Source organism: Dipodomys spectabilis, unplaced genomic scaffold (genome assembly GCF_019054845.1).
Source record: "Dipodomys spectabilis isolate Male_0828 unplaced genomic scaffold, ASM1905484v1 ptg000032l, whole genome shotgun sequence".
Taxonomy (NCBI): domain Eukaryota; kingdom Metazoa; phylum Chordata; class Mammalia; order Rodentia; family Heteromyidae; genus Dipodomys; species Dipodomys spectabilis.
In genome coordinates, this window is record NW_024870709.1 from 31,129,269 (window position 1) to 31,152,756 (window position 23,488).

The window sequence follows — 23,488 nt, forward strand, 5'->3', positions numbered from 1 at the left end:
TTCCCGTGTCATGCTTCATTAATATTGGTTATATGCCAGCTTCTGTATAACTGATTTTCAGGAGGGCAGTGATTTGTCTCTTTTCCAAGGGAGTAGGGATTTAGCAGTAATCTAAATCAATACAAGCACACCTACCAGGAAACACCGGCAGAGGGATTGTCTTTAAACACTGATGTGGATGAATGAAATTCTTAGACCGAGGAGGGTAACCGTGGAGAGCAGTATTCACACTGACAGAGAGAACCCTAAAGATAAGGATGGTGTTTTCTGGTGCCATAAGGTCCCAGAATTTGAAGAATTTCTTTGCACTCTCTACATTTTATATTTTCTTTTATTACAACCAATTCACCTTTCCTACAAGTTCTGTATAAACTTAGTTTCACTAGGATTAAGAACTGATTCTAGTATAAACAGCTCATTTTGCAGAAGGTATAAAGAACTTCAGAAGAGAAATAGGAAAATGAGACAAGGAAAGGAAAGCTGCTAAAAAGAACTATGAAACCAGACACCATGTCGTGTGACTAGAGCTTAGTCTTGCAGAGAAATGCTTACCAATATGGTAGAAACAGAGGGTAGAGTGAAGTGGCCACAAGCCAAATAAAGCAAGATGATAAGGAAAATGTTCTCTTTTAGTTTCCAGAATTAATACAGCCCTGCTGACACCAATAGTAAAGTCCAGTGGGAACAATTTTAAACGTCTGAACTCCAGAATTATATTATAATAAATCCATGTAACACTAGAGCAGGAAAGCCGACAATTGGATTCTAGCCAAGCAAAGACCAAGGAGGAGTAAAGTAAAGACTGGCCATCTGAGGCTAGGATAAATGAAGTTTCTAAAACAAACATCTTGCTTGCTGTCTATCATAATGACTGCATGACAAATGTTACCTCCTTCCTCCTTTTCCTATCAAGTCTATACCGTTCCTTTAGATCTCATACAAATATCCATCTCGTTTACTTCAAACACTACACGTTTACCCATCACTTCTGTGAAAGGTTTCTACCTTCAGCAGGCAGAAGTGCTCCCATGGACAATATAGACTGTGTCATAATTTAGGACCACATTTGTTGAATCAGTGATATGTTATTTCTAAAACTTAGTTCTCATCTCAGAAGGAGATGATGTTTTATAATAATTCATATCACCTATAGAATCATAGAGGTCCTGGATATCATGTTTCTCATGTTTCTAGCGCCGCTTGTTATTTTCACACCAGCAACTTTACCACGAAGTGGCTCCCCAAATAAATTTCTCTGAGTTCCCAGTATCTTCCGCATTAGTCTGACAATATTTCCTATCACTGAAGGGTGACACTGAGAAACGGAAACCAAAACAATTGAATTAGTAGTTGGAAACATTTTAAAAAGTATCCCCAACATCTGGAAAAATTAGAGGCCTTCCAAGGGATAAACATTCACTTACCTAAAGTACTGCACTGCTATCAACAGTCAGGCTAGTAGAATGCAAAAAGGTATAGCATTAATCCTTTTTTGGGGGGGATTTCTACAACATTTGTAATGACTACAATGCAGAGAACAGATGTTCTACTGGCAGTCTGCAGTATATTTTGGGCAAGTAGGGCAGAAGGGTGACTAATGTGTGCTGTAATGACATTATAAGTGACTCACTGGAGAGCAATTATCAGTAGAATTGCCGCATGCTTGGTTTATGATTAGGTTAATCAGTTCCTTAGCTGATTTCACTCTGTGTCTTCCTCTGATAAACTCCAACATTTTATCCTCTTGCCTGGGGACTCTAGTCATAGTTTTATTTCCAGTTGTTTCTTAGCTAAATTTTATATCACTTTTTCTTTCTGCAAGTTACCATTTTCTTTGTATTTGCCAATTGAAACACTGTGTATAAGTCAAAAAAAATGCAGAATTTTCAAAGTATCCTTCATCTTAGTAACTGAGAGTCTCTCAGGAAGCACATTATTTTTCTTTATTGCTTTTCTTCTTTACCCTGATTATTTTTTGGCATTAGAACACTCTGGGGGTCGATGGGGTTTATTCTTCACATCAGAAAAGGCATCAAATAGACAACTTCTGGTACCTGTCCATTTGTAAATGACTATAGTACAGTTGTTTTGGGGGCACATTACATTAGAGAGAATGTTCAAAATCCATTTAAATTTCTTATTTCTGTATGAAATCAAACTTACTATTTTTCCTCATTGCCACACAATTCTGAACATTTCAACCCCACATTAATTTTTTAAAATAGATCACTGTTGTTTCAGATAGAATCGTAGTTTCCTAAACATATCATAGTAGACAGACTGTAGGGATACCTTACTTCATCCCCGCCTATGGCTGTTCCTGTCTTATACATCTCCCTTCTCTTAGGTGGAGGTAGAATTTGTGCTTTCCTCCTAATTAGCAGACTCTGGTAGATCTGTTGGCATGACATTGTTCTGACTGCTGTATTCTATTAGTATAATCACTGTAGAAACACTTTTTGGTTCCTTGATAAGGTGACCATAACAAGGAAAGTCATTGTGATGTTTGCTTCTGTGAGCTGAGGGTATTTTCCACATGGTACTTAGCATAAGCAAATTATTTGTAGTTCTACCATTGCAGCAAAACTGAATGCTGTCAGCACCCTAGACATACCTCCCCAGATGAGCCTATGGCTAAGAATATAGCTTGCTGACTTCTTCATTGCAGCTGGTTATACTTTAAGTACACATTTTCAGTTAATCTATGTTGAGACTTCTGACCCACAGAAATGATAAGATCATCTACTGTTTTGCCTGAATCACAACTTCTGTGGCATTATATTATACACTTTTCAAAAAGTGATTATATCAATCAAATGTTGCAATTATTTAGTTACTTTTTAGCTTCTGGCTAAAGTCATATATACATTGTACATTTTTATCGCAGAAAACTGTTCTCTAAAATTTCTATTTGAAAAATGTGGATACTAAATAGCTATTGTACTATTATCTTCACTGTAATGGGTAATATAATACCTTGAAAAGTTTTGTGACTATTAAATTATATAACACAGGGGAGCACATATTATCACTTTTATAACACTTCAGGCAGTACTGTAAACATTAATTTCACTTTCTTTACATATTTTGTCTTTATTCCAATAGTCATTTTAACCCAATCTCTGATCATGCTGTTTTTCTTTTCTTCTAGGATGTTCTTCATACTCTTCCTTCCCCTTGTTTTAAGTCCAGCTCAGGATTCAGTTCTCTATAAAACACTTCTCCAGGTCAATCATAACTTCACTCTGTCTTCCCCATTTAAAAGTTAAGATACAATAAAACCTGCAGCTGAAGTACAAAATACTACAGTTATGCTTCTAAAGGAGAGAAGAGGTGTTTATGGGAACAATTGAGTATCTATGTAATCCAGATGCCCCTCAGTAGATGAATGGATCAGGAAAATGGGGTGTATACATAAGGGAATTCTATGCTTCCATCAGAAAGAATGGCATTGCCCCATTCATAAGGAAATGGGAAGACCTGGAAAAAAATTATATTAAGTGAAATAAGCCAGACCCCCCCTCCAAAAAAAAACACAGACAGCATAGTTTTCACCATTTGTAATAACTAACTATGTCTAGGATCTTCTTAGGGGAGGACCACAATAGCTCAATAGCTATGTGTGTATGACCATATAAAATGATGCTTATTGAAATGAACGTCATTCAAGAAATGGAAACAAGAGATTCTTTCTTAGTGTACTGTTTGTAGTTCTTTCTTTCTTTTCTACTTTGGTCTATTCCCTGATGTCACTGTTTTGGATTTCTGTGCCCTTTGTGTGTATATAAGTTTATCTGATTTGGGGAAGAGAAGAGGAATCACAGAAATGTTGGGACAAAGGATGGTCCAATGCAACAGTGATACTCACTAGACACTATGTTGGAAATGAACTTTTCAACTTGTGGGGCGGGGTGGGAAACAAATGGGAGAAAATGAGGGAGGGAGTAACACTGTTCAAAAAGAAATGTACTCATTACCTGACTTATGTAACTGTAACCCCTTTGTACATCACCTTCACAATAAAATTTAAATTAAAAAAATTCTATCAATACCAGGTCTGTGAAACATAATTTTCCTCACTTATCTCCTGTCATTGGTATCAATTCAGGTGAAATGCTGAGCACCAGTTCTGAAGATGTGAGACTGGTCACATGCTCCCTTCATATCTCAGATGTACAGCCTCCAGTGTTCAACCATATTTTCTCGGTCTATTTTTTCTCACTAGTTATATTGAAGAGGGACTGATGATGTGGTCTAAGCTAGTTACTGAATTTTTAAGAATAATATAGGCAGGCAATAACCTAGTTTTTCACTGGTAAATTATGAGAGTATTGTTATTGTTATCCAACCACCAAATCCTTACTACACACATTTATAGAGTTTTTGTTTTTGCTTTTTGTCGATCATGGGGTCTGAACTCTGGGCCTGGGCGCTGTCCCTCAGCTCTTCAGCTGAAGCTTAGTGCTCTGCCACTTGAGCCACAGCATCACTTCCGGCTTTTTCTGCTTATGTGGTGCTGAGGAATCGAACCCAGGGCCTCATGCATGCAAGGCAAGCACTCTACCACTGAGACACCTCCAGCCCCATATTCATAGAGTTTATAATGCTCTGTTTACACTATGCTCTGTAGATGTTGATTTCATTCCTATGATTTATTTACAGTATTTCCTCTATAATATAGGTAAAGTGAAGCTTATTTAATCTATCTTCTATATGAAAGAAAAAGGAAGCAAAGTGTCATTTCTAGTGTCAAAATATCCTATGGATAAAAGTAGAAATATTCATTTATTGATTTTCTTTACATCTCTCTCTCTCTCTGTCAGTCGTGGGACTTGAACTCTGGGCCTGGGCGCTGTTCCTGTGCTCTGCAGCTCAAGGCGAGCGCTCTACCGCTTGAACCACAGCGCCACTTCCGGTTTTCGAGTGGTTTATTGGAGATAAGAGTCTCAACGGACTTTCCTGCCCGGGCTGGCTTTGAATCGCGGTCCTCAAATCTCAGCCTCCTGAGTAGGCAGGAGCCACTGGCGCCCAGCTACATCTCCTTTTTTAAATACGTTTTTTTAATTGTAAAAATACTGTACAGAGAGGTTACAGTTACATCAGCAAGGTCATGAGTACATTTCCTATCAAACATTGTTACCTCCTCCTTTGTTTTCCCCTTACAGTTATGACCTTGAAATGTTGTCATGTTAACACTTAAAATGATCATGGTCAATGCCCCTAATCCCCTTTTTCTGTGCCCATCCTGGGGCTTGAACTCAGAGCTTGGGTGCTGTCCTTGAGCTTTTGTGCTCAAGGCTAATATTCTTCCATGAAAGCCACAGCTCCACTCCCAGCTTTTTAATGTTTAATTGGAGCTAAGAGAGTCATGAACTTACCTGCCATGCTGGCTATGAACCATAATTCTCAGATCTCAGCCTCTTGAGTAGCTAGGATTGACATTTTCTTTTTTTTAATAACTATAATGAGCTATTAGTTTATCATGAGATTTCTATAATGTATGTGTTAAAGCATTAGTTACAAAAAGAGAGATTAGCTGTAGAAAGAAAACAAGAGTCTCTTATTTTTTAACTCACTAACTTTTTCAGAATCATATTTTATGTTGTTTGGATCATTTGCATTGGGTGACAATCTGCTTCATAAATTTTGCATGAGTGTGTGCACTGATTTGAGAGGCTGGCTGCAGTGACAGGAGTAAAGACATTCTACTGCATGTTCAGGTGTTCCCAGGGGCTTTCCAGGATGTCAGTACAATTCCATAGCCTGTAATCTGGTTACTTATCTCCTCTTTTTTTGTTAATATACAAATAACTCAATCACAGTTTTTTATACTCCTTCAGTGTTTTGACTGCTAGAGTTGTTACTTGTCTGGTTTTATTAGTGTCATCAACTGGGAACACACTTGAAACATTGTTACAAAGGGAATAAGGGAGGGGATAAAAAGTCTCTGTGTTGATCAAGTTAAGGAATATAAGGTGTAGTATAATTAAATTTCTCAGTATACTATTGTTATCTTGTAGAGTTAATTTTAAATTGTGAGCTGAAATCGGTTAGAAAGACAGTTTACCAGACCGTCTTAATCTATTTTAGATAGGTAAGTTTGTCATTCAGGGAAGGCATGGCTATAGTCTAAGTTCATCTATAGAATATTTGGAAAATTTATTTAACATTAAATACTAATTGAATTATATTTTAAGCAAAATATACATATGCTATTTCTCTGATATTTATCCCAGAACAAAAACAAAATTTACTCTAACAAAATGAAAGATATCTTTGGGACTCAACTGAAATACCTTGTATTAGGGTCTGCTTTTCTCTTGTATTATATCCTATACTTGGCACTTTTACCTGCCAGGTAAAATTGACTAGGACATAAATTTTTTTTTTTTTTTTTTTTTTTACTGGGTTCCTTTTTTACTCAAGATGTTTGAACTATTCAAAATGACAATTACATTTTTAAGAGTATAACAGAAGTGGTGGACAACACAACTGACAAAGTGTATGTAGATGCCAGTAAACCAAGAAATTTTTTTTAAGGATTAGGAAAGATTAGAAGCTAGAGGAAACCCAGGATTAAAAAGAAAAGCAAAACAAATAACAAAAAACAGAGAAAAAGAAAAGAGAATAACATCCTTAATTGCAATCGTTCCATGATCAATAGCGTCTTGGGCTGTAAGAACGAGATCTTGATCGGGATCTGTATCGACTATAATAAGGAGAAGGTGATCTTCTTCTGTACCGATAATCATAATCTTCATATCTGTCATACCCTCGATCATATCCTCTATCGTAGTAAGAATCTCGACGTCTGCCACCACCGCCGCCTCCACCACCACCTCCACCACCACCTCCACCACCACTATGAGTTGGTCTGCCCATGTAGATGCCTGGTGTAGGTGTATGTGCTCTCTTGGTGATAGAATAATCCACACGAATTCTTCTTCCATCCAGCTCCATTCCATTTGCTCTTTCCATGGCCTCCTTGGAGTCATCTATTCTCTCAAAATACACAAAAGCAAATCCACGTGATCTCCCAGTACGCTGATCATAAACCACGTTGACACCACTCAATGGTCCATATCGAGAAAATACTTCACGAAGATCTCTCTCTGTTGTGTACAAACTGAGGCCAAACACTCCCAGACAAGTGTTGGGATCTGGATTCGCCCTGCTGCCTGTATGTCTTCTCCGATTAGACATTGGAGAGTGACTTCGGCTCCTTCGTCGCCGGTATTCTGGTGTATAGGATCTACTTCGAGATCTTCTCCTGTGAGAGTGAGACCGGGATCGAGTGTATCGTCTATGAGAATGCCTCCTTGACCTTGACCTGGATTTTGATCTTGATCGAGAATGGGATTCAGAGTGTTTGGAAACCCTTGATGGACTACGAGATCCTGACCTGCTCTCCGACTTTACACGAGCAGGAGTACCGGTTGGAGATTTTGACTGAGAGCGAGACTCTCTGCCCTCGAAGTTGTTCCCCTCTACATCACTCATGTCGGCCAGGCGCTCCTCAGAACTAACTAAGAGGCAAGTCTCGGCGCGAGGGCCGACGGCCTAAGTCAACCTGGCTGTCTGGACCGTGGGGAGGAGGAAAGAGCTGGCAACAACAAGCCGGGGCCCCGCTCCACTCCCACTGGGTCGCAAGCTCCCTAAATTTTTTAATTAAAAATTTTATTGTAAAAATGATAGAGGGTTTCCAGTTTTTAAGTCAGGTTATAAGTATATTTCTTTTTGAACAGTATCACTGCTTCCCTTGTTTTCTCCCAGTTTTTTCCCTCCCAATCCCCCACCCCTATAGTCGTATAGTTCATTTTCAACATAGTGTTTAGTGAGTTCACTGCTGCATTAGGAGAACATAATATTCTTAATTCCAAAGTTTTATATACATTATTCCACTGACTACTAAAGATAAAATAAGTTTATTATCAGAAAAAATTCATAGATCTATGTATACTCTTGTGATGAATATATGTGAGAAAGTCTCTACCCAGAGGATTGCACTAAGAAAAGACGTTTTGGCGGGGGAGGGGAGGGGAGGATGGGAAGGGATGGGAAGGGGAAACAAAGGAGGAGGCTACAATGCTTGATAAAAATGTACTCATTATCTTGCCCATGTAATTGTAACCCCTCTGTACAGTATTTTCACAATTAAAAAATTAATTAATTAAAAAAAGAAAAGATGTTTTGTAGAAATGAAAATAAGAAAAACATGTCCTATGTATCCTGATATTTATGAAACTGTTTTCAATATTTAGGTACCTGAAGATAATAAATATGTTTATTTTATGTCCACAAAGAATAAAAACAAGGCCAATAAAGAATGAAAGATACATTTTACTTTAGTGGTAGATTTCCCAGTAAGTAGACATTGGTAAGCAGGAACAAATAGAAGCAAATCAAAAATGAGACTCAAAAACCAGGTGAACTCTTACGACTGGTAACCATTAAACCAACTTCAAAACCTCAAGTCCCTACCATCAGACCACCTACAGCTAGAAAAATCAAGCCTCTAATTTCCAAAACTTGATCAAGTAACCTAATACAGCTATTCTAATTTTAGATTTTTAATTGATAGTATTTATTATTCTTTATTATGAACTAGTGTTCAATAAATCAGACTGTCTAGAAAAAGTATCAATGATGCCAAAGGTATGAGAAAAAAATACTCAAGACTCTGTCTTGTGACCCACCACTAGTTAGATAAGTTTTTAAATAAAATCCACTCCCTATCAACCTCCTGAGAAAATAAGAACACAACCCAAACAAGACAATGTCCAACATTGCTGTGTAGCCTTAAGAACTTTTTATTCTTTGGTTTGATAAGTGCTTGCTTCCCGACTGCCTGAAAGTTTTATTTTTGTCTCTTGCTTTCTGGTAAGTGTAAGAAAGTCACTTAAACACTTTTCAAATCATGTCCAACTGGACCCTATATTTCAACTAGAGAAGAAAAAATTTAATGGCATATGTATTTCTCCAGAGAAATATAATGTGTGGGATGCATATGCTTATATGGAAAGCGATCATGTAAGGAATCTGGTCATATGATGATGGTGAGTGGAGAAGCTAACATCTGCAGAGTAGTCTCATGTGCCAGAGACACAGGGAAATATTGTGGTTCAAGTGTGAAACCACCTGATGGACAATCTCTTCTTGCTACTGAGAGGTTAATAATTTGTTCTATTCAAGCTTGAAAAAGGCTATCTGCATTACTCAAACTATACTGATATAGATGTAAAATACTCTCATTAGGCAAAAGTTGGACCAAGTACCTGAGAATGATTTTTTTTTTTTTTTTTTGTCGGTCATGGGGCTTGAATTCTGGGCTTGGGCGCTATCCCTCAGCTCTTCAGCTCCAGGCGAGAGCTACAGCGCCACTTCCGGTTTTCTAGTAGTTTATTGGAGATAGGAGTCTCATGGTGTTTCTTGCCCGGGCAGGCTTTGAACTGTGATCTCAGCCTAGGATTACAGGTGTGAGCCACCGGCCCCCGGCTCTGAGAATGATTCGAAGTATTAAGATTAGTAAAATGAATTGGATTGAATCACTATATCAAGTGAATCACTATATCAAGAACATGTTCACTGTGGTATTCTATTCTATGTTTCTTAGTTTTTGAAATGATTTCTAATTCTTTTTCTTCTTTTCCTAGATTATGTTACTTATAAAAATTATGTATTATATTTAGTATATAGTAAGCTATATATCAGGATTATGTTTTATGAATGTTTTCACTGACTTATTTTCTTTACATCACGCTAAGCATTGTAATTATTGGACACAAAAAGCTTTGTAATTGTTGGACACCAAACTTAACATTTAAACTTTTGTAGGTCATTGTTTTATTATTTTTATTTTTGGAGAGTGATGGAAGGAGAGTATGAGGAGCAAACCAGTGCTAGACAAATACCTTTACATTGAACAATATCCCATGCTTGGTAGGTTGTTGAGATCTGTGTTGTTCTCTGTGGTCAGTGATAGTGCCTTTGAGTAATACATAAGAGATGTCATGCTGCCACTAACAGTGTAGATTTTAAAATTGCATCAAATGGCCTAAGAATGTGGCTTAGTGGTAGAGTGTTGCTTAGCATGCATGAGGTCCTGGGTTTGATTCCTTGGTACCATATAAAAACAAAACAAAATAAAAACCCACATCAAATTATCTCTATAACTTATTACATTTACATGAAACCTTAAAGTCCTACTTCACACAGCAAAATAGATGCAACCAATAGTGATTATTGACATTGGCTAGCTTCATTGAAACACCAGTATTAATTTGATTAATAAAAATGTTTATTTCAAAGCAAAGTCATTATATCTCATACTTATTCAAATTACTTAGTTGTTAAATAATCACTATGGAAGATGTTAGTGTGCTATTTCTTCAGTAATGTATCTCTACAATTTGGCAGAAGGTAATTATCAGATGTATATTGTGATATTATGAGATAATCAATAGTTTTACTGCTTATATATCTCACTTTATCCTCTGAGAAATTATTGAAAGGTCAAAAGTTGGACACAATATATGAAACAATGTGAATTAAAATGGTTTATTTTTTTGCCCCATTCCAAATATTCATGCCAACAAACTCTGGGGTAGCAAATACATTTCTAAATTCTAGAGTTCTCTGTTCCTTAGGAAATGTCTTTAAAATATTTTTAATTAATGACAGATTTGAACTAATTATCAGTACACCTAAAACTTACATTATTTTAACACTCAGCATTTTTGCATAAATATTGATTACTCATTTAGACTTTCTGACACACTTTTATAGTAGCTGCCACTCCTGCTCCAAAATATTTTTGTTGCCATTGGCAACTCAAATAACAACAACTATTATTATTATTATTACTATATGCATTACTAATGTCCTTAACTCAAGCTTTGTGCTTGCTAGGCTGGCATATACTGAATCTGCTAGGCTGGCATATACTGAATCAGCTTTGTTTTCCACATGTTCCTTTTAGGATAGGGTATCACATTCCACCAAACCATGTACCTGAGCCTTGAGAAGCCTACTTTTATGTTTCCATCTTCACTGGGATGACAGGCATGTGCCACTGTGTCTAGCTTTCTTTCATGGAGATGGATTCTCAAAGACTTTTCTTCCTGGAGTGGTATGGAACTGTGTTTCTTCCAATCTCAACCTGTCACCTGTGTAGCTTGGGATGATTGGCATGCACTTTGTTCCCAGTGATGAGTAGAAGTAGTCTTGCACACTTTTCTTCCTAGTCTGACCTTGAGTTGTAAGCATCCCTTTCTCAGCCCCCTCTCTTCAAGAACTAGGATTACTGGCATAATACACATGCACCCGGCTTGAGGACTAATGTTTTTTTGAGCGGGTAAATTCTTTCTGTTTTTCCTTGTTTAAATTGTTATCTATAAGTAGTTGTACAAAGGAATTGCCATTTGACCAGCTTATAAATATGATATATATATATATCTTGATATAAAAATATAGGTTCAGATGTTTATCATAATGGTGAATGTCTGTATTCTTTGCCAAGACCATAATAAATGTGTGTAAGACTAGAAGAGCTGAAGTATCCACACCATTTATTCTCAACCCTGTCTGCATTTTACATTTGTCTAGGGAGTTTTGTTTTGTTTTTTTTAAAGAAATGCTCAAGTTCTAACTGGAGGTTTTCATTTAATTGGCAGGGTAAGTTTCAGGACTCAACATTGTAAAATCTCCATCCCTAGATGGTCCTAATGGACAACTTAGGTTGAGAAGTACAATTTGCACTTTTACCCACTGTAAAAATTTTATAGTATCCCAACCTTCAAACAACAAATAAATTGAATGCAATTCTTCCAAAGTCATGATCTATGGATATTATTTTAGAAATTCATTCTAATTATATTTGGAATATTGCATTTAATTTTACTTTTGGTTAATTTTTTTCTTCTAAAATATCTGTTGTTTTTTTTCCTTTTCCAAACCATTGATCATTACTTGGTAAGATTCTCAAAAGTGAAGTTGTACTTAATATAGATATATGAAAATAGAATAATGAAATCTGTTTAATGAAAGAGAGAAGGAATAAAGGAGAGTAACAGAGGGGTTGAGGTTGATGGGTTACATCGTATGGACATGTAATAATGAAACTTCTCTCATTCAACTAATTTATACTAATAAAAGAATTAAGAAAATGTTGAATATGACTGTCAAGAAATTCAAGGAGAAAAGATAAAAATTCTCTCTGTGAATAAAGGTTCCCAGTTTCTACCTTTGGCTAAAATAGAAAACTGAATAATTTCACATATAAAACTATATTTGAGGAAACATACTAAGTTGTTTAAAAGAAAAGAAAAAAGCACAATATATGTCTACCACATCCTGAAGCAAATTATCTCAACAGACTTCTTTGTCATATGTTTGCCTTTCCTTTGATGAGTAATATATTCCTTCCTTAATTCTATTACTACAATTATCCTTCTCATTTTTAACATGAAAATTAATGATTGTATATGTATATGTGTATGTATGTATGTATGTATGTCACAGGGCCTGAACTCTGGGCCTGGACACAGTCCTTCAACTCAACAGTCAAAGCTAGCAACAGTGCCACTTCCAGCTTTTTCTACTGAGGTACTGAACCCAGGGCCTCATGCATGCAAGGCAAACACTCTACCACTGAGCCATCTTCCCAGCCCCTATTTTATTATATGAGAATATTTGAATTCAAGTGATTTTATGTTGCTTCATTTGGTAAACTACATGCAAAGGTCAGAGAAAAACAATGTTATAACTAAACTTCACTTACATTTTTAAAGAAATTTTGTATCAAGAAAGCATGATTGAGAACTATATAATGAGTACTAACTTCCTGGAAACTATGGATCAGACTTTGTCTACCTGAATGGTGGACAGAGATTGGGGTGCGTGGGGTGAGAGAAGATGAGGAGAGAAAGAGAGAGAGAGAGAGAGAGAGAGAGAGAGAGAGAGAGAGAGAGAGAGAGAGAGAGAGAGAGATGGAGAGAGACAGACAGACACACAGACAGACACACAGACAGACAGAGGTGATGCTGGATGTGGTGGTGTGTCACAACCACTTGGAATCATCTACTCTTTATGCTTCCAAGATATCATTACATCTTTGTGATTGATTGCAGTCAATTAAAAAAACTCCTAATTTTAGGAGCTTATGTGAAAATTTCAGGCTACAGCTCATATATCACCTTCCTCTTCACCAGGAGTTCTCTTTCATAGCTAGCCTACCAGAGGATTGAAGACTCTTGCCTGGTGAGGTAGATTTGGAATTTTGCTCCTATGAGTCAGATCTTTGATATTCCTTGAACTAGAATTCATTGATATACTTACTTATCTATTTTTAACACTGAGAGTAGAACATAGAAAATCACATGAGTGAATTCACTAATCTCTATAGCTACTCCTTCCTGGCTTAGTTATTCTTGAGCAGTATTAACTTTGCCTGCTGCTTGCTACTTTGAGTAACCTAAGTAATACCATAGTGTTTATAGGTTTGAATACAGTAAAATCTCTTCCTGATATTGTGTTACAATCTTGTAGCCCATAGCCCTCGGAGGACCACTAATCTGAAAGGGTCTGGAGCTGAAAGAAAGAGAGGATTGGATCACAAGGTCACAGAACCTGACCAGAAGGGCCAATCCAATTTTCAGTTCTTGTTTCCTAGCATTATATATTTTAGATATTTAGATAGAATTATTTCCCATCTCATTTATTGACACCTCAAATTCATAGTTAGTGAAGCTTAGCATATACTATAGCTAAGCGTTTACTAGTGCATTCAAACATTTCAAAAGAATTCTTCTTCCAGGTAATGTAATAAATGTTTAATAGAAATTATGGTTCCTGTGCCAAATATTATAGATCCTTCATTACAATAATTTTTTTGCTGAAGGATCATATTTTATAGACTCTTATGCTGGTAATTCAAATAATGTACTACTTGTTGGGTGATAGTATTGGTAAAGCATCATTGTTCAGGAAGAGAGACTGATTTTTAGGATAGTAGTCTATTCCAGTTAGGAAAAATATATGATGTCTTGCAGGGTGGGAGAGATTTGGCATTGTTTATGTTTCCACAAGCATCTTGCTGGTCACCATGATATTGTGGCGTTGGAAGCATTGCTGCTATCATGTAGCAATATTGCTTTGGTTTCCAATATAGAACTTCTAGAACCAGCTTTGTTGTATTCTTGTGCCTACTGAGCAAGCCCAAGGTAAGGGTGGGGGTGATACAAGGTCTGGCTGATATCTATTACCAAGTGATTCTATCTGATTGTTGAGTGTCTCTCTTGCCATGGTTTCTCAGGTAGCCATTGACATGCCATATGACAGTGCCTAGGCCCTTAGTTTAAGCCACATGGTCAACACACACATACACACACACACACACACACAGAAGAGAGAGAGAGAGAGAAAGAGAGAGAGAATAGGCAGAGATCACTATGTCTACCTATACCTAGATATCTATACATAAATATTTATGGATAAATAATAGATAGACATAGATATATGAACAGGTAAAGAAAAAAATTCTACTTCAGTTAAAGTTTTACATTTCCATTTCTTCCCTACTTCCTGTGAGGAGTTTTTGTCCATTGCAAATATCACTCTCTACAAGAAAAATTGAAAAAAATAGCAGCATACTTTTATTCATAGGCACACACAGAGATGACCCATGTATGAATCAGTTTTCTTTCTCTCTCATTGATTAAAGATGTTTCTCCTACCATCCCATTAAAGTTTCAGTAGAAGCTGAAAGAAATGTTGGAATATGACAAAGATGGATGTCATGATTGGCCTGGGCCAATTATTTATGTGATTTGCTTTTGGTTTCTGGATCAACACAGGCTCTGTGACAGGCTCTGTGTAATTTCTGTATATGATAGATTGAAGTTCCTGCTGCTCCAAAATATGACTTCAAAGAGCGTCCAATATCAGCTTCTTATTGACAACCCAGATTCACAGTCACCTGATGTCTCAGTCTTGCAATTAGGTTCTAGGTCCTAGGAACACAGCATAATTTCCTATAAAATAGACAAAGTTGAGTCAAAATTCTGAAAATCTTTGCTGTATGTATTCTGCTGGATTTTGCCAGACACTCTACAAGACATCTGTACTTCTGAGTACTTGTAGCTCAATTGGATCTACAAACATACCTAGCTCCAATAATAAGATACTCACTATAAACTGAACTCTATGGAGAGTACTGTCTTTCTCTAGGTCCCACCTAAAAATGAACCTTCCATATCACATAGTGAAAGGGTCAGGACAAAGACAGAGAGCTATGCCCTTTCAGTTGTCTGGGAAGTAAGGTGTAATGTCATATTCCTTTCAAGAACAAGACATCTTTTAAATAGTTGGGCCCTTAAAACAACTTTACTGACATGTCAGGCTTTGAATATTATTTAGGGGTCATCTTCAACCACTTGGCATGCAATGTGTTTCCAAGGTATCTAAACTATTTGCCACTCATTTGTCTAAGGAGGAATTAACATATCATTAGCATCATGGTCAGTGTGATCTGCAGAATGTCAGCACAATTGCAGTCCTTGCAGATTGTATATAACAGAGTAGAAAGTCAATAGCAACCTGGATCATTGAATTCAACTGTAAACCTACTCCTTTCTCTTACACAATAAAGTCCTTTATTCTTATCAAAGTATTAAAGAGTATCTGCCATATTAGTAGCTCTATAAAAGTACCTGAGCTGTGTATCGGAACCAATAAACACATGACACCTTGTATACTTGGGGCTAACACTTACAGTTACAGTTTTCCTGCCTATGATCTATCTGTTTCTATGTTTGCATAATTGGTGCTACACAAGAAAAGTTGACAAATGTTAACTTTTAATTGTTTTAATTCTTTAATTCTTCGAAGGACACCAGCTTATTCTCAAGACACTATATTGATAGTGATTTAGTATCTTACATAGGACCACCATTTTTCAAAGCCTTCCACACAGGTCTTGGGCAAGACTCCATTCACAATGACTTACATTCTTCTGCTTACACAAACCCTACTCTTATCAGGAACCTTGGAGGGTTTTGACCTAGTTTTCTTTCATTTAAGTGTCTATCTGCTCTGTTAAATGGTTTCAGTTACATTGGGGGAAATATTTGAGGAATATTAATATATAAACTTGTAGTAGCACTACAATGTCTTAACTTGAGAGCAGACCTTCCCTAAAATGCTGGCGTCTGTGTATGAGACAGCTCATTTTAAGAACCTGAGTGAGAGATTAGACTTTCCAGTTGAGTATCTATGAATACAACTGAATACAACTCCCTCCTAACTCCATTTCTATCACCTCTCAAAAAAATCTGAAAGAAACTGAAAAGATGAATTTCTTTCTTACTATACAGGCTAGAAATGGACTTGAAAAGTATTCTGTCTCCAAAGAATGATTTGAAATGGAATTTAGAGAAATGTAGAATTCAGAGATTGGCTAACATTCAGTCATAGATGTGTAACTATGGTAACAGTGTGTTGGCTGTCTGACTTCCAGATGAGTGTGCTGTTACTGATTGGCTGACTTGAGAGACATGGGTACTGAGGCAAATTTGTCACTGATCAATTGGAATGGGTTTTAAATGGCTATAGCAGCACTTGTTCATGAATGGTGCAAAGAATCAATGGAAAAATCAATGTTTTTTACAAAGTTTTGGAGGGGAATTTTTGGACTTAAGCTACTGTCAAATTTCTGCTTACTATTCCATTTTATTTACTCTTTTTTCCTGTTGTATAGGAAGTTTTTTCCTGTAATGTATATGAAGTATACATTAGATTTTCGACCTACTCTTCCCTTAGGAACAACATGGCTTAGTACCCATTGTCATAGACTCTTCTTGTAGCCAGTATAACATCATTAACATATTTTCCTGGAAAGGTTGTTACATACATACTTCTCCTATTCAAAAATCTTATCTTGCTATTGATGCTGGAGAATTCCATTTCATGGCAGCACCTGCTACTGCCAAACTACCCCTCTGGTATATAGTAAGATTATCAGAAATGCCAGTGTCTCAGAGATGCCAGTGACATCCTTCCCTCAGGAATTCCTCAAGGTCTTCATAAAATAAGTTTCCTCTGGGCCTTTCCAAGACCCAGAATATAGTCAGTGGAAACTCTCCATAATTGACCATACACTTGTATACCATTGTTATTTCCAAGCTCATCTCAACAGGGGGTCATGAGAAATTTCAAGTGCTTTTACTATGTTGCTAGAAGAAAGAATCAAAAAGGGATAATCAAAAGGAAAAAGAAATCAGGAGGCATATGATTTGAAGACACATTCTTAAGTTATCTGAAAAAGCCCAGAGAATTAAAATATTATTAATGTTGAAAATATTAGTAAAGTGAGTTTGAGATTATTAAAAATACTTCATGCTTACAAACAAGGATTCTGTGATAGCATTAGGTAATTAAACTAGAAAAAATTAAATCAAACTTTATTGGGTTTGAATAAAATGTTTAAAACATAAAGTATAGTTGAATAAAAATAAAAGCATAATATTTTCTAGGGTAAGCATAATCAGATTCCTAGTGATAAATTCTAAAATAACCCATAAATTCAGTGCATTTCCTATGAAAAAAGGAATTTTTAAGACACGTAAATAATCTGTTTTACATCTCATTAGGGAATATAACTCAAATGAAAAATTTTAGAAGCAAAATAATTTGAATGACATAGATTGCCAGTATTGTATATATGTTTAAAAGACTAAGAATTTAGTGAAATTGAATGTTAAGCCCTGAAAACAACTGACCACATGGGAAAAGATTGTGTATGGCAATCTTTCAGTGCAAAGGCACTGTGAAAATGATTCTGGAAAAATTTAGTGATCAATATGTTGAATTCACTACGTAGTATTAAGGACATATGGTCTACTTCTATTATTTTACTATATTTATAACCATGTGATTTTTAAATAACACAGATAAGATCTATCAACATTTGAGAGCTTGTTTGGAGGTTCTAGCAGCGGAGCGCAGCTACTCGTATACTCTTGACTGAAGACCGATCCTCCTCTATCGGGGATGGTCGTCCTCTTCGACCCAGTGCGCAGCTTAGGGAGGGACGCGCATGGAGTGGTGAAGGAGGATGGGGACACCTGCCTAGCCAGCCAGATCAGCCGAATCAACCCTGGTGATCAATGGGGTGACAGATGTCGCAGCCAGATCTTTGTATCATTGTCACCCCTTCTATTATTGTCCCCCATAGATTGACACTTTATAATTTTTAATTATTAGTTTATCTAGGCTATTCATCAATCAAGCTTTATAATCCATTAATCCTCCTTTCTCTCAACTGTATCAATTTTACTGATTGGATCATTTATACAATGTTAGTGTTAGGGACTCTGTTCTGTAAATATCAATTTATGTAGAATTTTATGATGATTCTTTCCTATATCTGTTACTTTTACTTATTTATTTTATTAATAATTAATTAATCAACTTTTGTCTTTTGTGGCTCTTAAGAGTTTGAATTACTTCATTCTTTCATGATTTTAGAGGTTTACTTATTTTTCTTTTGCAGATCATTAGTCTATTATATAAAGTTTTGGCATTTTAATTATATTATTTTGTAACGTATAGCCTTGTTTGTGATATGTTTTTCTTTTCTATTTTGTAATTTTTTAAATTTTTTTTTCCCGGTCGTGGGGCTTGAACTCTGGGCCGGAGCACTGTCCCTCAGCTCTTCAGATAAAGGCTAGTGCTCTACCACTTGAGCCACAGCACCACTTCTGGCTTTTTCTGCTTATGTGATGCTGAGAAATCAAACCCAGGGCCTCATGCCTGCAAGGCAAACTCTCTACCACCGAGCCACCTCCCAAACCCAACTATTTTGTAATTTTTTTAATATCTTGGAGTCATATTTACTAAGATTTGCTTTAATTTTTCATGTCTATGGCTGTGACTTTGTTTTATTGGTCACTCAAATCCTATATAAAGGCAGAGAAGTATTATTGTCCTCTCCTGATTTAACTAACGGTCATTGTGAATATTTCATAACAGTTATAAAAGGTTATTATTTCCAAATCTAACTAGTATAAAAGTTTGCATCCTCATCTGCTACTGAAACATGCATATGTATACCATACCTACAGATTATTGAAACTAGATATTTTCTTGCTCCTTTATGGAGCTAGAGATGGATATTCATTTCATCCACATCCAATTGTCTTGTATATCTCTATCTAGTTTATTTTTCTTTTTGGCTGAGGGAGGGGTAAATTTTGTACTCATTTCCTTATTCATGTAACTGTAATACCTCTGCACAGCGTCTTTACAATAAAATAATTTTAAAAAATCCTTATTATGCCAAACCCCAGTGGATCATGCCTGTAATCCTCGCAACTGAGGAGGCTGATATCTGTGGATTGTGGTTTAAACCCAGCCCAGGTGGAAAAATCCCTGACACTCTTATCTCCAATTAATCACATACACAAAAAAGTCAGAAGTAGAGCTGTGGCTCAAAAAGTAGAGCACTAGCTTTGAGCACAAAGACTCAGGGAGGGTGCCTAGGCCCTGAATTGAAGCCCCAATGACTGTGTGTACATGCACACACACCCCACCCCACCCTACCTGGTGTGAGTGTATGTAATCTATCATATATATCATATATGTTATATATTATATTTCCACAAGTTTTTAAAGAATTATAAAATAACTTGGTCCCCTATACTTTAGGAAATATTTTTGAATGAAATCTTCAAACATGCAGAAATAAGCAAGATACTGTATCATATGATGAATCTCTACACACCTATCATCCTATCTGAATATTGTTCATCTATATCTTAATATTTTTCTCTACATTATTTTGAACATGTTCCCTTTAAATTTGATTAATACACAAATGTTTCTCTATTGACACATATTAAGTTGCATGTTATAAGGAGAGTAGAATCCTTCCCATTTCTCCCCCCCCTCACCTCACCTGCCAAGCCCTGTCACTCTGCAGGCTCACTTCTGACCCTATTATGCATATAATCATGCATTTTTGATCAGAAAAAACTGTGAAAACAGACTGTCCTCATAATGTATCCATTTTTCATAAACTATTTATGCTACATGATGCCATTATGCCAAGGGCAAAGCTCCTGACTGCTGGACTCTACTGTGAAAGAAAATCACTAGCTAAACATTCAGAGCTTAACTCTTCCTGCTTGCATTTCTTTAGTTGACAGTCCAGCATGTATTGTGTATGAGATACTTAAAATAGATCTAGTATTAAAAATAACCAGGGCTTGGTGAATCTTGACTAGTAGCTACTATTCTCACAAAATTTTGAGAATAGATAGTTTTAATATGGGTCTTGAATTTCAATCTATTCAGATTGTTCTGGGGGATAGAGGCAGCTTTCTTCTTCCTTTTCCTCCTTTCTTTCTTTTTCCTCCTCCTCCTCCTTCTTGTTCTTCTTTTCTCTATAAAGTCTTCAGGCAACAGTGATGACTAGGCACATGCTGGAAACACTCACCTTGAAAAATGTCCTCCATGACAGATCATACTTTAGAGCTCACAATGAACATGCTGGGTCTATGAAATACTAAAAAGGGAGAATTTCTCTTGGTGCTTACATATAGGCTGCAGAATAATTATAACTGTACAATTCTAGGTATAGCTAACAATTATCAAATAAATTGTTTGCTAAATTCTGTTCTATGAGTCTGTGTAATGCTAACAATGAGTTCATGATATTAGTATATTCACTTGGAATAATAAAATGAAGGATGTAAAGCAATGTTACCAAGTACATTAATAATGTCCCTCTCATTCCTCTTATCTAATAGGGCTATAATATTTATTTCCTTAATGTACATGTGCACAGTGAAGTGAATTCTGTATTCAAGCAATTAGCAGATTAACCACTTCCCATAGTTACCTATTCTTGGCATAAAGACACCTAAAATCTATTCTTTTAGAAAATTCTATGTATAATATACAATATTGCAATTATACTCTGTGCTCTGTATATTAGACCTCTATACTTCTTCATCCTAAATAGCAACAAATCTGTACCTTTTGAGCTATAACTCCCCATTGCTTTCTCATATCTGCTTCTGAAACCTATCATTCCAACATTTCTTTCTAGGGACTTGACTTCTTGTCTGACTCCAGATGTAAGTGAAGACACCTAGTATTTGTCTTTCTGTATCTGACTTATTTCTCTTAGCTTAATGTCCCTTGGGTTCATCCAACATAGCTGCAAATGTGTGTGCAAACTCCGTGAGGATGTTTCTATTTTGGGATTAGAAAATGTCATAGACAAATTCAAATATAAGTAAAATATCAAACATTGAATATAATTTCTATATTTCGATACCTCATATTAGTGTGAGGAAAAGGAAACATTTATTAAGAGTCAATTCTATGGGATATTGTAGCAGAATCTTATACCACAAGACTATAATGTTAGAGATGTCTATAAATGTCTTTGAATTAAGATCCCTGGTATTGCCAAGAATAGCATGCTTTACGTTTATGAAATAATTGTAAGATGAAGCAACATAATTAGTGGTAGGCCAAAATGTATACCAAACAAAAATGCCACAAATCATTTAGATGGATGTTAAAATGGTTTTTCATGTAACCACACCAAAAAAAGCCTTAGAAAACTATGTACATTATTTTGTAACTAATGCTCATTAAGAGGAAATCATAATTTTCTAAGCATTTTCCTAATCAATATAATAGTTAAAAGATTTTTATCTAAAAGAAGAAAAATTTCTTTTTTGTACTATTTTTTATTGCAAAAATACTGTACAGAGGGGTTACAGTTACATGAGTAAGGTAATGAGTACATTTCCGATTGAATATTGTTGGGCCTGGCTAACTTCACTTCATACAATGTTTTCCAAGCCTTTTCATTTCCTAACAAATGGGGCAATGTCATTCTTTCTGATGGAGACATAGAATTCCATTATATATATATATATATAATATAATATATATATATATATATATATATATATATATATATATATATATATATATCACAGTTTCTCGATCCACTCATCTACTGAGGGGCATCTGGCTTGGTTCCATATCTTAGCTATGGTAAATAATGCTGCGATCAACATAATTATGCAGGTAGCTTTAGTATAGTCTTGTTTGTGATCCTTTGGGTAAATGCCCAAAAGTGGGATTGCTTGGTCATAGGGGTGCTCTATGTGTAGGCTTTTGAAGAAGCTCTGTACTGCTTTCCAGAGTGGTTGAACAAGTTTACACTCCCACCAACAATGCAGTAGGGTTCCCTTTTGTCCACATCCCCTCCAGCATCTGTCATTATTAGAGTTCTTGATTATAGCCATTCTAACTGGGGTGAGGTGGAATCCTTGTATATCACCCTGCATTAGGATCAACTCCAAATAGATCAAAGGCCTAGAAATCAAAGCAGACACCTAAAAACATTACAGGAAGGAATAGGAGAAACTCTAGGGCTTCTTGGCACAATGTTTTCTTAATAAAGACCCAGAAACACAACAAATCAAAGAAAAGTTGGACAAATGGGATTGTATGAAACTGTCCATGGCAAAGGACATAGCTAGCAAGATCAATGGAACACCTATGGATTGGGAGAAGATCTTCAAGAGCCATACAATAGACAAGGGTCTCATATCTAAAATACATTTAGAACTCAAAAAATTAAATCTCTTGGGTGGGGGGAACAGGGGGAGGATGGGAAGGGATGGGAAGGGGAAACAAAAGAGGAGGCTCCAATGCTTGATAAGAAATGTACTCATTATCTTGCCCATGTAATTGTAACCCCTCTGTACAGTATTTTCACAATAAAAAATAAATAAAAATTAAAAAAAGAGAACAGTAAAAAAATTAAATCTCCCAACAACAAATTCTCAAAGAAACAACTGCTTAATTAATAAGTAGGCTAAAGACTTTAAGAGAAACTTCTCTGAAGAGGAAATAAGAATGACCAATAGACACATGAAGAAATGCTCACCTTCTCTAGCCATAAAATAAATACAAATCAAGACAACATTGAGAAAAAAAATCAAAGAATTTTGTTTTCAAAAAAGAATATCAGATTTGAATTTCAAAAAAGAATATCAGATTTGAATTATACATATTCAGTTTTATTTTTAGGTACAAAATAGTTTGCCTCTGTCTCTGTTTCTGCCTGTCTCTGTCTTGTCTTGTCTTGTCTTGTCTTGTCTTCCCTTCCCTTCCCTTCCCTTCCCTTCCCTTCCCTCCCCTATTCTTCTCTTCCCTTCCCTTCCCTCCCCTCCCCTTCCCTCTCTCTCTTTCTTGATCCTGCTCTTGTTCTTCCTCTTGCTCTCTTCACTTTCTTTCTTTTTCAGAATAAGAATCCAAAGGGTGATGGAGAACTTTCCTTATGAGTTATTAACATTCTATGTTTTGATATTGTATTGATTAGCCATTTCATTGACTGGAAGAAAGATATTGAATACAAGAGAAGAAATGATTTTAGAATATCTTTCATAAAAGATTAGTCAAA

The 23,488-nt window shown here is 36.0% G+C and overlaps 1 protein-coding gene across 1 annotated transcript; it reads right to left on the reverse strand.

Moving 5' to 3' along the window:
* Window positions 1-6,423: 6,423 nt before the first annotated feature.
* On the reverse strand, window positions 6,424-7,651 carry LOC122105564 (transformer-2 protein homolog alpha-like). Its single transcript, XM_042676845.1, has one exon. It carries the CDS (start codon window positions 7,498-7,500, stop codon window positions 6,658-6,660), a length of 843 nt encoding a protein of 280 aa, XP_042532779.1. The 5' UTR covers window positions 7,501-7,651; the 3' UTR covers window positions 6,424-6,657.
* Between the last annotated feature and the right edge of the window lie 15,837 nt (window positions 7,652-23,488).

What these genes read in the sequence shown, in the direction of transcription:
- LOC122105564 (XM_042676845.1), bottom strand. Translation starts at nt 7,500, where the DNA reads ATGAGTGATGTAGAGGGGAACAACTTCGAGGGCAGAGAGTCTCGCTCT.